The sequence below is a fragment of the Lygodium microphyllum genome, chromosome 9 (assembly GCF_053477565.2).
Source record: "Lygodium microphyllum isolate KBCC chromosome 9, Lygodium_microphyllum_v1.1.10, whole genome shotgun sequence".
Taxonomy (NCBI): domain Eukaryota; kingdom Viridiplantae; phylum Streptophyta; class Polypodiopsida; order Schizaeales; family Lygodiaceae; genus Lygodium; species Lygodium microphyllum.
The window spans coordinates 18,667,901-18,681,453 of NC_141143.1; the positions used below are offsets into that span (position 1 = coordinate 18,667,901).

The 13,553-nt window shown below is 42.5% G+C and overlaps 1 protein-coding gene across 2 annotated transcripts in view; it reads right to left on the bottom strand.

The window, feature by feature from the left end:
* Window positions 1-1,345: 1,345 nt before the first annotated feature.
* The window catches only part of POD1 (POLLEN DEFECTIVE IN GUIDANCE-like protein), a 143,400-nt gene continuing 131,192 nt past the window's right edge, over window positions 1,346-13,553 (bottom strand). The window contains exon 13 of one of the 2 annotated variants that reach the window (XM_087684361.1): window positions 1,346-1,631. In XM_087684361.1, coding sequence (XP_087540487.1) covers window positions 1,428-1,631 — 204 coding nt within the window. In that variant the 3' untranslated portion in view covers window positions 1,346-1,427. The remainder of the gene's footprint in view (window positions 1,632-13,553) is intronic. The other variant, XM_087684360.1, reaches the window with a different exon arrangement.

The window sequence follows — 13,553 nt, forward strand, 5'->3', positions numbered from 1 at the left end:
GACCTGACTTCCAAGCTCTTAAAACCTTTTTGAACCTAGTGCTCATAAAATCATTTTTCTTACTCACTTTGTCACTTGAACTTGGCATCTCTTGAGTTTGATTGGACCTCTTTATTTCTCTGGCTCCACTCCATCTTTATTCCAAGAAGACTTGAGACTCATAAAATCATTTTTCTTACTCACTTTGTCACTTGAACTTGGCATCCCTTGAGTTTGATTGGACCTCTTTATTTCTTTGGCTCCACTCCATCTTTATTCCAAGAAGACTTGAGACTAGTTTAAGGTCTATAATATTACATAATACCTAGAGACACTAATCCATTCATAGAGAGAGCAAGGTCGTGTCCCTAGGACTTGATAGCCCATCACAAGAGTTTTCGTTTCTTCGTGTGATTTAATAGCCTCAAATTGATTTCAAATGTAGACTATTTAAGGTCAACAATAGTACACAATACCCCAATAATTAAAGGCGCTAATCCATATATGGAGAGGACATTCGTATCCCTAGGACTTGATAATCCATCCGAATGGTTATGTTTTCTTTGTGTGATTTCTATCTCCTCATATGCTGGAATTGTAATATGTCCTACAATACTACAATTTATATTAGTAATTTGGGCCTCTATTGTGCCCACTTGATCATTTCAAATCAATCACTTTGGAATTGCTTTGATGACTTTAACATGGCTAATAAGGTATTGATGTGCCATTCAAGCTTTGTAAGGTATTGACAATCATCAAGAGTTTCTACTTCTAGAGGGAGCATCCCTACCCCTACCAAAAGCAAGCATTGATCCCAATTATCAATGGCTTTGCATGATTTTGAGCTTATTGAATCTATCTCATGATACACCTATATCTCGAGCATTCCCATGACTCAATTGTCTCTACCAACATTTCGTAGACATGTTTGCTTGAAAGCAAATTGACTTGCATAGGTTTAGTGTGTCACAGCCAATATCCCCAAGTTGCCATTTGTATACTTCCACATTGTTTGCAGCCCAAACTGGAATCTATCCAGACTGTACCTAAATGTAGTCCTACAGGTAATCTTGTCCTGTGCATTATGGATAGGGTTAAGTGTAAGGTCCCCATTTCAACAATTGAGCTACCAGCCCTATGATACCCCTCAAGCATCTTCTGACGGGTACTTCTAACATTGGTAGCTTAGAAGACATCAACAAGACCCTCGTCAACATTTGCACACATGCATTCACTATCAAGCATAACAGAGAGATCCTATGTTCTCTAGGCTTAGAAAGAAGTGTTTCCGAGCAATGCATTTATGGACTGGTGTTTGTATTGGAGAGGAAATAATAATTCTAGAACAGGATCACATGAATCTCCATACAGCACGGTAGACCAATTTTGGTCCATGGACCACGACACACTTTTTAACAGAAAAAAAAAAGAATTTGTAAAAAATTTTAATCAGAGTGAAAGTATTTTTCTTTCTTTTTGTATCGCTCAACATACCAATTGGCATGTTTCAACAAGCTAAGACCAACCAGAATTTTGAGTACAACAAGTGTACTGTAAGTCATGATACAGAACAAGACTACACAGAAAAGCCGTGGGAATGCTCCTACAGGAAGATACCCTGCATAAAGAGGCATAAGTACTCGCACAACCTGCACAAAGCCAAAAATATGTAAGAAGTTTGCCGATTAGGGGAATAGAGATAGCCTTCATATGTACATCTTTTCTTGTGCATTTTCTTTGGCATGCACAGAGGGATAAGCAGGCCTTTTACAAACCATCATAAACATTGCTTGGAATAAAAAACCAAACAAGATCTGCCTGTGTGATAATGTTTAGGGAACAAAGGGTCAACACGTAACCATTTTTTTTATGAGATACTTTAAAAGTCAATCTACCATAATCACATACTTTAACTGCCAAGTCATGCTAATTCCATATGGTTTTATACTTAAAGACGTGTCCCAAGAGGGGCTTCAGCCTCTTGACTGAAGGGAAGATGGGCTTCAGTCACTCAACCTGGAGAAGACAACATTGGCAGGCACATCTTTGAAAACTTTGCCTGCAGTACAACATCAGAAGTACAGATCTATCCAATCAGATGGCATCCCAAATCCTCATAAAGACCTCATTACATAAAGTTGACCTTCGAAGACCTCGTGAAGACTTTTCCTTGGAATTCTCGATGAGCAAATCTACAGAATGAGCAGTACAGCCTGCCCAGCCTTCTAAGTGGCTTCTCACCTCATGAAGACTTTTCCTTGGAATTCTCGATGAGCAAATCTACAGAATGAGCAGTACAGCCTGCCCAGCCTCCTAAGTGGCTTCTCACCTCAAGATGTCCATTCACATCAATAGCATGGGATCTTTGATGGCAACATTGAGTTCTGAACATGCCAGAGACAGCTATCCAATCCAGCAGAGAGCCCTATTCATCTCCAACTCTAAGGCAAACCAAAGGTTACAACGCTAACAGAGTGTATCATCCTGAACCCCTATCTTTGATGGCAACATTGAGTTCTGAACATGCCAGAGACAGCTATCCAATCCAGCAGAGAGGCCTATTCATCTCCAACTCTAAGGCAAACCAAAGGTTACAACGTTAGCAGAGTGTGTCATCCTGAAAACCACCCCCCACCCCCCGCGCCCCCCCCCCCTTCCCCCGAGATTGTCTACAGCAAAGAGCAAAACAATCATGGAAGAAGGTGCAGACTTTATTGTTTAATCCTCAAGCAAGCTCTTTCATTTAAGAATGCTGCATACAACTATCACGAGAAGTGTAAAGCTCATTATCAGCCCTCATCCAACAACTAGGCAATCCCATCCACTAATGAAATGGTTGTGGTGTTGTCCATACAGGAAAAATCAAACAATATGCAGAAGTTTTCACCAGTTAACAGGCTACCATAAAGCACCTTATGAAGACATTGAACCTCTTAGATAATATGGACCATTGTGGAAAGTAAGCATTGACCCAGCTTTACCAGATTTTAACAATCATCAAACTAGAGGCAACCATTGTAAGCGAGTAGGACATACAGAGTACCAGTTCTATGCCAAATTGGCAGACAGACAAAAGCAGGCAACTATCCACCCATCCTTTAAGAATGGGACAAAGAATTTCAGCAAGTAGCTTATAAGCCACATCCATCATGCAGCATACAGCTCATATAACTTGACATCCCATAGCCCCACAGATGAGGATGGTTGGGCCATATGATGCCCACTCTATGTATCAAGGTTTGAGTATATGGATGATGCTGTATCTTTTCCAAATTGACTTTCACAAGTGTGCCCTTGGGACCTTGGGTGCAGCATTTGAAAATTGAGGGTCCACACTGAGCATGGTCATGCAATGCAGTCAAGGGGGCACTTCACGTAAGTTTCTCCTATATTCAAAATTCATTTGCTAAAATATGATTTTCTGAGCTGTGTTATGCTGGAAGAAAACCACTACCTCTTTGAGGCAAGTCCTCTCCAACAGGAATATAGTTTTGAGGACTGGACAGGGGCTCTCAAAGCTAGGATCTCCCCTTAATGCAGAGGGGCTAGCCATTCTATGATGTCTTAACAATTTGGGTTGAGAAGCCCATCCCAAACTGGGGGGGATCTCCCTCCGTCCATAGTCAACCCACCCACCCACTCTGTAGGACAGGAAGTTTTGCCATGTTCTTGACCCATTTTCCAGGCAACCTGTACAAAGCCTCTCTAACCTTGCAACTCAGCCAGCAACTTGCTTCTCACCTGCATTCCATCCATCCCATCCATGCCATACAGCCATTTGCCTCACCTCAAGATGAGACACTAAATACTGATGACAAAGCACCAATAACCAAAGTCTTCTCAAATTGAGTACACAATGTTTACTATAGTGGTTGTTCACAATGCTAGTGCAACTAATAGAACAAAAGCACCTTTTAACAGATTTACAAATCAACCCTGGCCAACATCCTCCCTGTGAAAAGAATCTCCGAGAAAGCTGCCAGCAAGGGTGTCTTCACCTGCTCCAAAAGTTGGCAAATATAGCTCTAGAAAGCCCATCCACACTAGGGCATTTCTACCCATCCTGATTCTAAGCCTACAACACAACGAGAGGGAGGGGGAAAACTGTGGGGTGTGAAAGAACTGATGATTTAATTAAATTTCACCTAAGAGTTCTAACTAAAATGACTTACTAATTTCGAACCCCTAGATCTGGGCGTGGTGAACATTGCATTGGCAGTCAAGGATTTGGCACTCCGCATGCAATAGACAAGTGTATGGGCTACATAGCACAAAGGCAGGGCAGAATGAACAACGTTAAATGTGGATTGTTTGTTAATTGTTTAGACCTTAAAATTAAGCTACATTGATAGTATCACTCAGTGAGCAATTATTAAAGACCAAGAGGTCCCTCATGTTTTAGAGAATTTTAGAGAAAACAATGCATTTGGAAAGGCATATATTGCCAGGAAACGCTAGAGCACAGAAAGAGAGAACCTAAACAGTACAACAACAATGGAGCACAAGCTATAGAATGCTCAGATGAAATATGAATGAATATGATATAACAAGGCCCTCAAATCTTGGTGTCTCCAAGACTAGAGAAGGTGAGCTGAGAATGGGGATGAGGTGAGCAAAGAATGGTGTAGTATTAGAATTTGATAATTCTGGACAGTGCCCAATGTATTTCGTGTGGTGGAGACACATATTCAAGTGTCAATGTAGTGTGTGTACCGAGTGTCTCTAGACCCCACACTTTTCCCCCTCCATTGCTGGTCCTATTTTCTCACAATTGGTATTAGAGCACTTCTACACGCAAATCCCGAATAGCCATCATCAACCGGTGCCACTCCGCCAATGTCTTGCTGCAACCAGCCAACACAGCTCAAGGAAGAGGAGGAAGAGCCGCCAGCTGATTCGTCAACTCATACAGCTGAGACAGCTCCGTCCGTACATGCTGCCACCACTACTCGTGTCAGCAGCCACCACTGCTCATGTCAGCAGTCACCACAGCTGCAACAGCCACTGCCTGCAGCACTAAGGCCGCCGCCCTGCTCCAGCTCCTGCCACCTCTGTTGCTGCAGGCACCGCCTGCACCTGTGCTGGTCTTCTACCTGCCACTGCTCGCCGCCACCTGCCAGCTGCAGTCCAAGGCGCCAACACTGAGTGGCTGCCGCCCTGCAAACCTGTTGCCACTTCCTGCCCAGTGCTCACACTGAGCCTGTAAACTGAGCGCCGCCAACTGTGTCTTTCTGTTGCAAGCAGCACCGCCTCTACTAGCACCACCCGCCTACCGCTTGCTCCTGCAGTTTGCTGCCTGCTACCAACTGCCATTCGCCTCTACCTACCGAGCTGCTGCCACTCTTCTCTAGTCATCTCTGCCTGCCTATGATGCCCTGTTCCCGCCGCCACCGTCTAGTCAGCCAGCAACAACAGCGCCAACTCAGCAAACTGTGCACACCTCCTGTGCACAATTCAAGACCAGGCAAGCTGACGTTGCACAATTTCCACTAGATTTGTGCAACAAATTTGGGCCTTTTGCCACAGAAGCTCCAGCATACATCCCAATGCAAATTTCAGCTCCTACTCCCGTTGGCATGAATCTTGAGGTGCAATTCTACAGAAATTTAAGCTGTAAGGTAAATATTTCTTCAATTTCTTTGAAATTTCAAGAAGAAATTTGGGGCTTTTGCACTGCACGCATCCAAAGGCAAGAAATCAATGGTACACCAGCATTTAATTGTGGCTATGGACAGATTGAAGAGTAAATTTGGGGGAAGTTCAAAGACTTGTGTGAGAATCAGCATTAAATTGCTGCAAATTTGTAATTTTGTGGGCACACATTACAAGGCAGGTGTATTACAGCAATATACAGTAGTACATTGTTGTTTTTATTGTGCTGAGTGCTATTTTGGGTGATACTTTGGCACTTGTGTGACAACTTGGCACTTGTTTGATGATCCCAAGGGATTTTTGGTGCTCTGGTACTCTAAGGAGTACCAACACTATACTTCAGCATCGAGGTATTTTGCTGCAGATTTTTGCTCATTACTGACAGCATGGCATGTCACAGAAACAATGATTAGAGAAACATCATTGGTGTCCTCGCTCAAGAGGACAAGCTTGATGGCTCCAACTACCTGTTGTGGGGTCTTATGGTCCACAACCTCCTTGTTGCGAAGGACTTGTGGAACTATGTTGCAGGTAACTTGCAACGACCAGGAGTTCTCGCACCTTAGATACCTCAACATCACACTTCAGGACAGGTTGCTAATGTTGTTGCTGCCCCTCCTCCCCCTCCTACAAAGGATTAGAGGAAATGGGATTCAAAGGATACTCCGGCACTTTCTTTGATAGCATTGTCAACAAAAAGAGCTATCATTCTGCACATTTGATCTTGCAAGACCTCAAAATCAGCATGGGACATACTTGAGCATATGTTTGCTGCCTACATTGAGGCCAGCATCAACATGGATGAGGGTAATAGCATGACAAATTACCTTACTCATATATAGGATTTGCATGAGCAGCTACTCAATATTGATGAGATTATTCAGGATGCTCAATTGGTGAACATCACACTAAACTCTCTTCCAAAGTCATATCTTGGTTTTCACACCTCTTTGATGTTGTCATTGAAATGCCTCTTGTTGCAAGAGGAGCAAACTCGGAAGAATGTTGCATTGCGTTCAAGTGATGTGGCTATGCTTTCCAAGTTTAAAGGCAAGGGTAAAGGTAGGCAAAATGCAAAAATTAGCAAAAGGGTAATGCTGAAACAAGGCTGTCCAAGACTTAAATAAGTCTAAAAAGAATTTTGCATTGCGTTCAAGTGATGTGGATATGCTTTCCAAGTTTAAAGGCAAGGGTAAAGCTAGGCAAACTACAAAAAATTAGCAAAAGGGTAATGCTAGACAACCATCAAACAAGGCTGTCCAAGACTTAAATAAGTCTAAAAAGAAGGGAAAATGCCATTATTGCAAAACGCTCGATCACTATATTGATGAGTGCCGAAAGAGATTGGCCAAGCAAAAAAAGAGAGACTCCGGTTTGTGCGAACAACAACAATTATGATGTTTTTGATATTGGGACAATCACTATTACTGCTACAAAATGGTTCAAACTTCATGCTTCTAGATGTATTGTTTGTGCCTGGCATTAAAAAAATTTGTTACCTATTTTTTCCTTCAATAAACATGGCTTTTAGGCTATCTTTAAGGATGACAAATGTATTGTCAAAGATAGAGAGATGGACTATGAACTCAGGCTGTTTGGCACCCTGTACAAGGGTTTATTCTTGTTAGATACTTATGACCGATGGTCCATGATGCTCTGGTAGTCACTAGTCTTACGTCCGCTATGCAAAATGCATAGCTTTGGCATGCCCTCTATAGACATACGAGCTTTGGGAGTTTGACGACCCTTCAGAGGTATCATATGGTAGATGTATTGCCTCCAATGGAGACTCCACCTCCTCATCCATGCAAGAGACGTATTTTGGGCAAGATGCACAAGTTTGCCTTCAAAAAGAATGGTGTAGTGCGTGCTATCCAAAAACTACAACTTATTCACTCGGATGTCTGTGGACACAAGCACTTGGGGGTCATCTTTACTTTGTTACATTTATGAAGGCTCAATCTGATGTATCATGCATTTTAAACATCTTGTGGCAAAGCTTGAGGCTGAAACTAGTTTAAAACTGCAAACACCTTGCATAAATAAAGGAGAGGAGTACCTATCTCGTGCATCTGAGACATATTGGTTGGATCATGGCATTACACATCAAGCCACTATTAGAATGACTCCTTAGCAAAAGGAATCGCTGAAAGTAAGAATCGCACTCTCATGGAAATGACTCGTTGTATGTTGAAAAGCAAGGGGGACTGCCACATAAATTTTGGTTAGAAGGGCTTCAGTATGCCAATCATGTATTAAATCAGACACCTACGAAGGCTTTGAAGACGATCACACCGTTCAAAGCTTGGCATGGCAAGAAACCCAAAGTTAACTACTTTCGTGAGTGTTGGGAATAAAGGCACCTATGCCTAGCTGCCTATATATTACTATATTGACAATACTCGCACACCTATACACTGCACACATTGTGATTATTGCAGTTTCCACATCTTGTGTCTCTCTCTCGCTCTTGCTCCTTCCACCATAGCTCTTGCTTCCACTCACGTGCTTTCACTCTAGGCTCACTCTCTTCAAGTCGCATCCAACCATTAGAGGAGCTTCTTCATTCTTTGTTTTAGCACAGATTCAAAGCTTCAACTCAAGGTTTCATGGCAGTCATTGTTTCTTTCTCTCGAGGTATGCATTAAGTCTTTCCTTCTTCCGGCTTGTTCCAACTTGCTCCGTGCTTGTTGAGGAGCTTCCCAAGGCTTAGCTAAGCCTTCTTGAGTGCTTATTGAGCTGAGGAACAGCCATTTTATTCATTTCTGAGTGGATACAAAGCATATTGTAGAAGTCGTGGGGACAACTATGGCAGCTTGACAACACTGGCGTATTTTGGCCATAACTTTTGCATATAGTATTGGATTTAGACGTTCTATAGCTAGAAACAAAGAGCGCAACAAGATCTACAAATCTGGACACTCACAGAGTTGATTCCTATTTTGGTTTTGATAGCAAACAATAAATTCCATAATGCATATTTGATGCTTTGGGAATGCTATTTTGGTGCCCAAATGGTATGGTTATGCTTTTGGGCTTCGATTGAGCTCGCATTCACTTAGTTTTGACTATCATATCCATGTTTTTCACAATGGACAATAAGCAATTGTCTGAGAAAGATTATGCCCATTATGCTTTGAAGCTACTCGGGTACCACATATTGGATGTACCGACACTTTGGTTGTCATGTATGCCTATGGATATGTTTATGACATGCTCGTAAGCTGAGATTGGAGCTTGGATGTTTTGACATTGGCTGTCATTTCTGTCCTTGGATGCTAGTTGGACGCTACAGTCAGAGTCTTACAAACTACTTGGGTTCAATGCTTCCGGATGTATGCTCTATGGATCTTGGAAACTCAGATGTCATTTACATGATGTTTTGGGCTTTGCTTCCTCATTTGGCATTTGTATTTTGCTTCAATAGGAGCTACTTGAGTTTATGTTATTGAGCCACATTGGCACTTAGATGTACTACAAAGCATTTGGTTTATGCAATTGATGAGCTTAAGCTACTCAGCTTTATGTATTGAGCCACATTGGCACTTAGATGTACTACAGAGCATTTGGTTTATGCAATTGAGCTTGAGCTTATTACAATGAGATAGTGGGACTCATTGTGACATGTACATGCTCTCTTAATATTTATTGGATGCAGTTACCCTATCGTAGGCTAATTTGATCTCTTGGCTTGGACTTGGTACTTATGTCTCTCAAGGTATTATCAATGGTATTTATGTGCTTTTGGGTTATGTATTGAGCTTTGCTCAATGGGTTATGCATCTAGTAGTCCTCTTCATTTACCTTTGAGACCTACGTTGTGCATGATGTCTACGCCTATTTATTGCATGTATGGTTTCTAACATGCTGCAGTTGTGAAAGTCTTCAGTGCCCGTTGTTCCTGGCTTCTTCCTTCTTTGTTGCTCACAGTTGGCTATTGGCATATTGCTGCAGTTTATTACAACAGCTTGTCATTTCAATTTTATGCATTGTATTTGAGGGCAGTCACCTGGACTTGACAATCTTTTGCTTACAAGCTGTGGATAGGTCATTACTTTGGCAGTATCTCCAATCTCCTACTTGATTTAGCAATGGTTTTGGGGCTAATTTCCAGGGTATTGCAGCAGCCCGTCTTGACCTTCTTTGTACTTGCTTCTCATTATGGTTAGTGGTTCTCAGTGCCCTCTTAACACAAGAGGTGAACAGAAAGAATGTGAATGCTTCCCATACGTCCCATGCATTGATTGTGAGAGGCCAACTGGATGAAAATGGCCATGGTAGAGACTCTAACACGTCTCAGTCTAGGACACGTGGACATTCTCGCAGTAAGTTATGTGGCCGTAAGTCCGGTCTTACTTATCATTATTGTGGGAAAGCAGGTCGTATTCGGCCACAACGCCATAAAATCCACAAAGACAAACGCAAGGAAAAGAGAAAGGATAAAGTGCAGGACAATAATGATGATCGCAGCATTGTGCCTAGCAAGTCTAGTGTCAAGATTAAGGAGATTAATGTGGCGCAGCCTCATATATCTGATAATTTTATCTTGGCAACTTCATCTTTGGATGCTTCACAGCTAACTAATGCTTTGTCAGGATATACTCAGTGTTGGTTGATAGATTCAAGGGTCTTTTTTCATGTGGACCCCCCATAGAGAGTGACTTCACTTCTATCGCAATATAACTATATCTGTTAGTTTGGGTAATGACCTGGCATTGGAGATCATTGGTATTGGTGATATCCAGCTACGTTTTGTTTCAAGCAACATATTCACTCTTCATGATGTACGTCATGTACCGGCTCTCACGAAGAGCCTTATCTCTGCTGGCACCTTGGATGATGCAAGTTATGTTCTCTCTTTTGGTGATTCCTCATGGAAGATTTTCCGTGGGAATCCTGTTATTGTACGTGGCGCTAAGTCTAGTAGCCTCTATCCTTTGCTTGTATCTGGGCCAGTTGACCATGTTTTGGTTGTGGCTGTAGTTCCACATGATCTATCTTTGGCATCGTCGCCTGGGCCGCATCTTTGAAAGAAATGAAAATGCTTACCAGTTTGTAGTATCTTCCGCCCCTAGGCTATAAGTGTTTTGAGTCTTGTAATCATTGTTTATATGGCAGACAGACACGTAGTATGCATAAGAAGTCTAGCATGAAGTACACGGGTGAGCCTTTGGCTCTTGTTCATTCAGATATATGTGGCCTCATGCCCTATTGATCCGCTAAGTGGTGCGAATTACTTTGTCACATTCATTGATGATTACTCACATAAGGTCTGGCTTTTCCTATTAAGCAAAAATCGAATGTCTTGTCTACCTTTCAGCATTGCCTTGTTCTTGTTGAGAACCATTCTGGGTATAGACTAAAATGCCTAAGGTCAAATAATGGGGGTGAATATGTCTCAAAAGCTTTTGAGCAGTTTGGCAATGAGCAGGGTATTAAACGTCACTTGATCGCCCCCCATACCCCTCCCCAAAATATTATTACCAAACGCATGAATAAGACAATTCCAAAGCGAGTCCATAGTATGCTTAGCTAGGAAGGCTAACCCCAACACTTTTGGACTGAAACAGTTACTATGAATGTATACTTAATCGATTAAAAGATCCCCTTGCACTGCTATTGATTGCCAAGTTGCAAAGGAGGTATGGACTAGAAAACCTCCATTATATACTCATTTGCGTGTCTTTGGTTGCGAGGCATTTTGCTATGTTCCCAAAGACAAGTGCAATAGGCTGGATCCTAAGTCCGTGAAATGCATCTTTCTTGGTTATGGAGATGCAGGTGAGATGGGCTATCCCCTATAGGGTCTGCAAGCTCGCAAGGTTATCCGCAACCATGATGTCATTTTGCATAAGGAAAATATGCATAACTAGCCTGAGCAGGTGCTTGAGATACGCATGGTGATCTTTCAAGAGGAGTCTCCTACTCCTGTACAACCAGGTCGACAACCTACAGCAATTGATATACCAGTGGCCCAAGCCTCGCCTGTTATGCAAGTTCAGCTTGCTTTGGGACGCTCTACTAGAGCTAGACGTCCGCATGAGCACTTTACACCCTCCATAAATTATGTTATGGTGATAGATGCAAGTCAGTCTCTCTCTTATGATGAGGCCATGCACAGAAATGATAGTTAGTCATGGGACAAGGCTATGTAGTCAAAGTTTGACTCCTGACACATACAAGGGATTTGGTTTCTTTGCCTAATGGCAAGAAGGCACTGCCTTGCAAGTGAATATACAAGCTAAAAAGTATCCCTGGACGGCCCAAGCCTTGCTTATAAGGCCAAATTGGTAGCTAAGGGTTTCAAGCAAGGATATGGTGTTGACTTCCATGAAGTCTTTTCTCCTGTGGTCAAAATGATGATCCTACGCTTGGTACTAGCATTGGTTGCTCAGCTAGATTTGGACCTTTATCAGATGGATGTAAAGACGGTCTTTTTATATGGGGACTTGCATGATGAGATCTATATGCAATAGTCTAAGGGCTTTGAAAACATAGACACAGAACACCTAGTGTACAAGTTGAGAAAGAGCCTTTATGACCTTAAGCAGGAATCTAGGGAATGGTACCACAAGTTTGATGCTTTTATGCATTCACAAGGATATAGCAGTAGTACTTTAGAATTGTGTTTGTTTATACATGAAGAAGGCTTGTGATGCCAACCTTATGATTTTGGTACTCTATGTGGACAATATACTTATTGCTGGGAGAGCTCATAATGAGCTCGATGCCTTGAAAATTCAACTCAAGAAGAACTTTGAGATGAAGGACATGGGACAAGCCTTGCACATTCTTGGGATGCGCATCACACACAATCGCTCTAAGGGGCTCCTTTATTTGTCACAATACGAGTATATCCAAAGAGCCCTTAAAGTTGTTTCATATGCAGGATGGTAAGCCTATTGGCTGTCCTCTACCTTCTCATGTGAAGGTTAGTCAAGACGATTATCCGCGGTTTAATGAGCAAAAAGCCGAGATGGCCAAGATTCCTTATGCATCCACCGTGGGCAGTTTGATGTATGCCATGATAGCCACTTGTCTTGACATAGAATTTATAGTGGGAGTTGTGGCATGCTATATCGCTACACCTCTGGCAGATGACATTGGGATGTCGTCAAGGATATCATGAGACACATGAAGAGCACAACAGCTATGTGCATTTGTTATGGTGGCCAAGATACAAGAGTCGTGGGATACACTGACTCTAATTATGTAGAACATGCAGATAGTAGGAAGTTCACCTCTGGCTATGTCTTCACCTTTGCTGGAGATATTGTTTATTGGATAGCCCGTGGATGAAGGGAAACCTAATGGTCCTCGAAAGGGTATGTTAGGACTCTGTGGACACAATGACTCTCGTAGATGGGTACCGATGCGAGCCCTATGAGAGACTCTTGGTAAAATTCCTCTCTGTATGACATGGTTGAAGGCACTATCAATCTCAAATAGGTAGGGAGTGAAATACCCAAGGCCACAAAAGAGAGAGTGATCGCAGTGCCATCCTTGAGAAATAAGTAGTCCCGACCATGCATCCATCTCTTAAAATATATCATTAGGGCCGGATGTCAAGCAAACTGGTGGCAAGCACTACCTCTATCTGGTGGTGAGCTGAATTGAAGCATGAAGCATCCCTTTCTTAAGGATACCACTCGGATGATCCTAGCTAGGTTACCAATAAGAGCTGCCTGCAAGGAGTCCTTTAGAATGCAAATGGGGAGGCAATCCCAACCAGTCTAGGCCAAAGAGGATGCCTTTAAGGCCATCACTCTGTGCTTGAGTCTAAGCTCTATGTCTACAATGAAGCAGATTGGCAAAAAGGCATCAGCCATAGATGTGCAGGGACTACATTGGAGCCCCTAGCAGTGGTGGACTGACTGACTGCAATCTCATGTGACTTGCTAACTTCATGCATCAGTGGT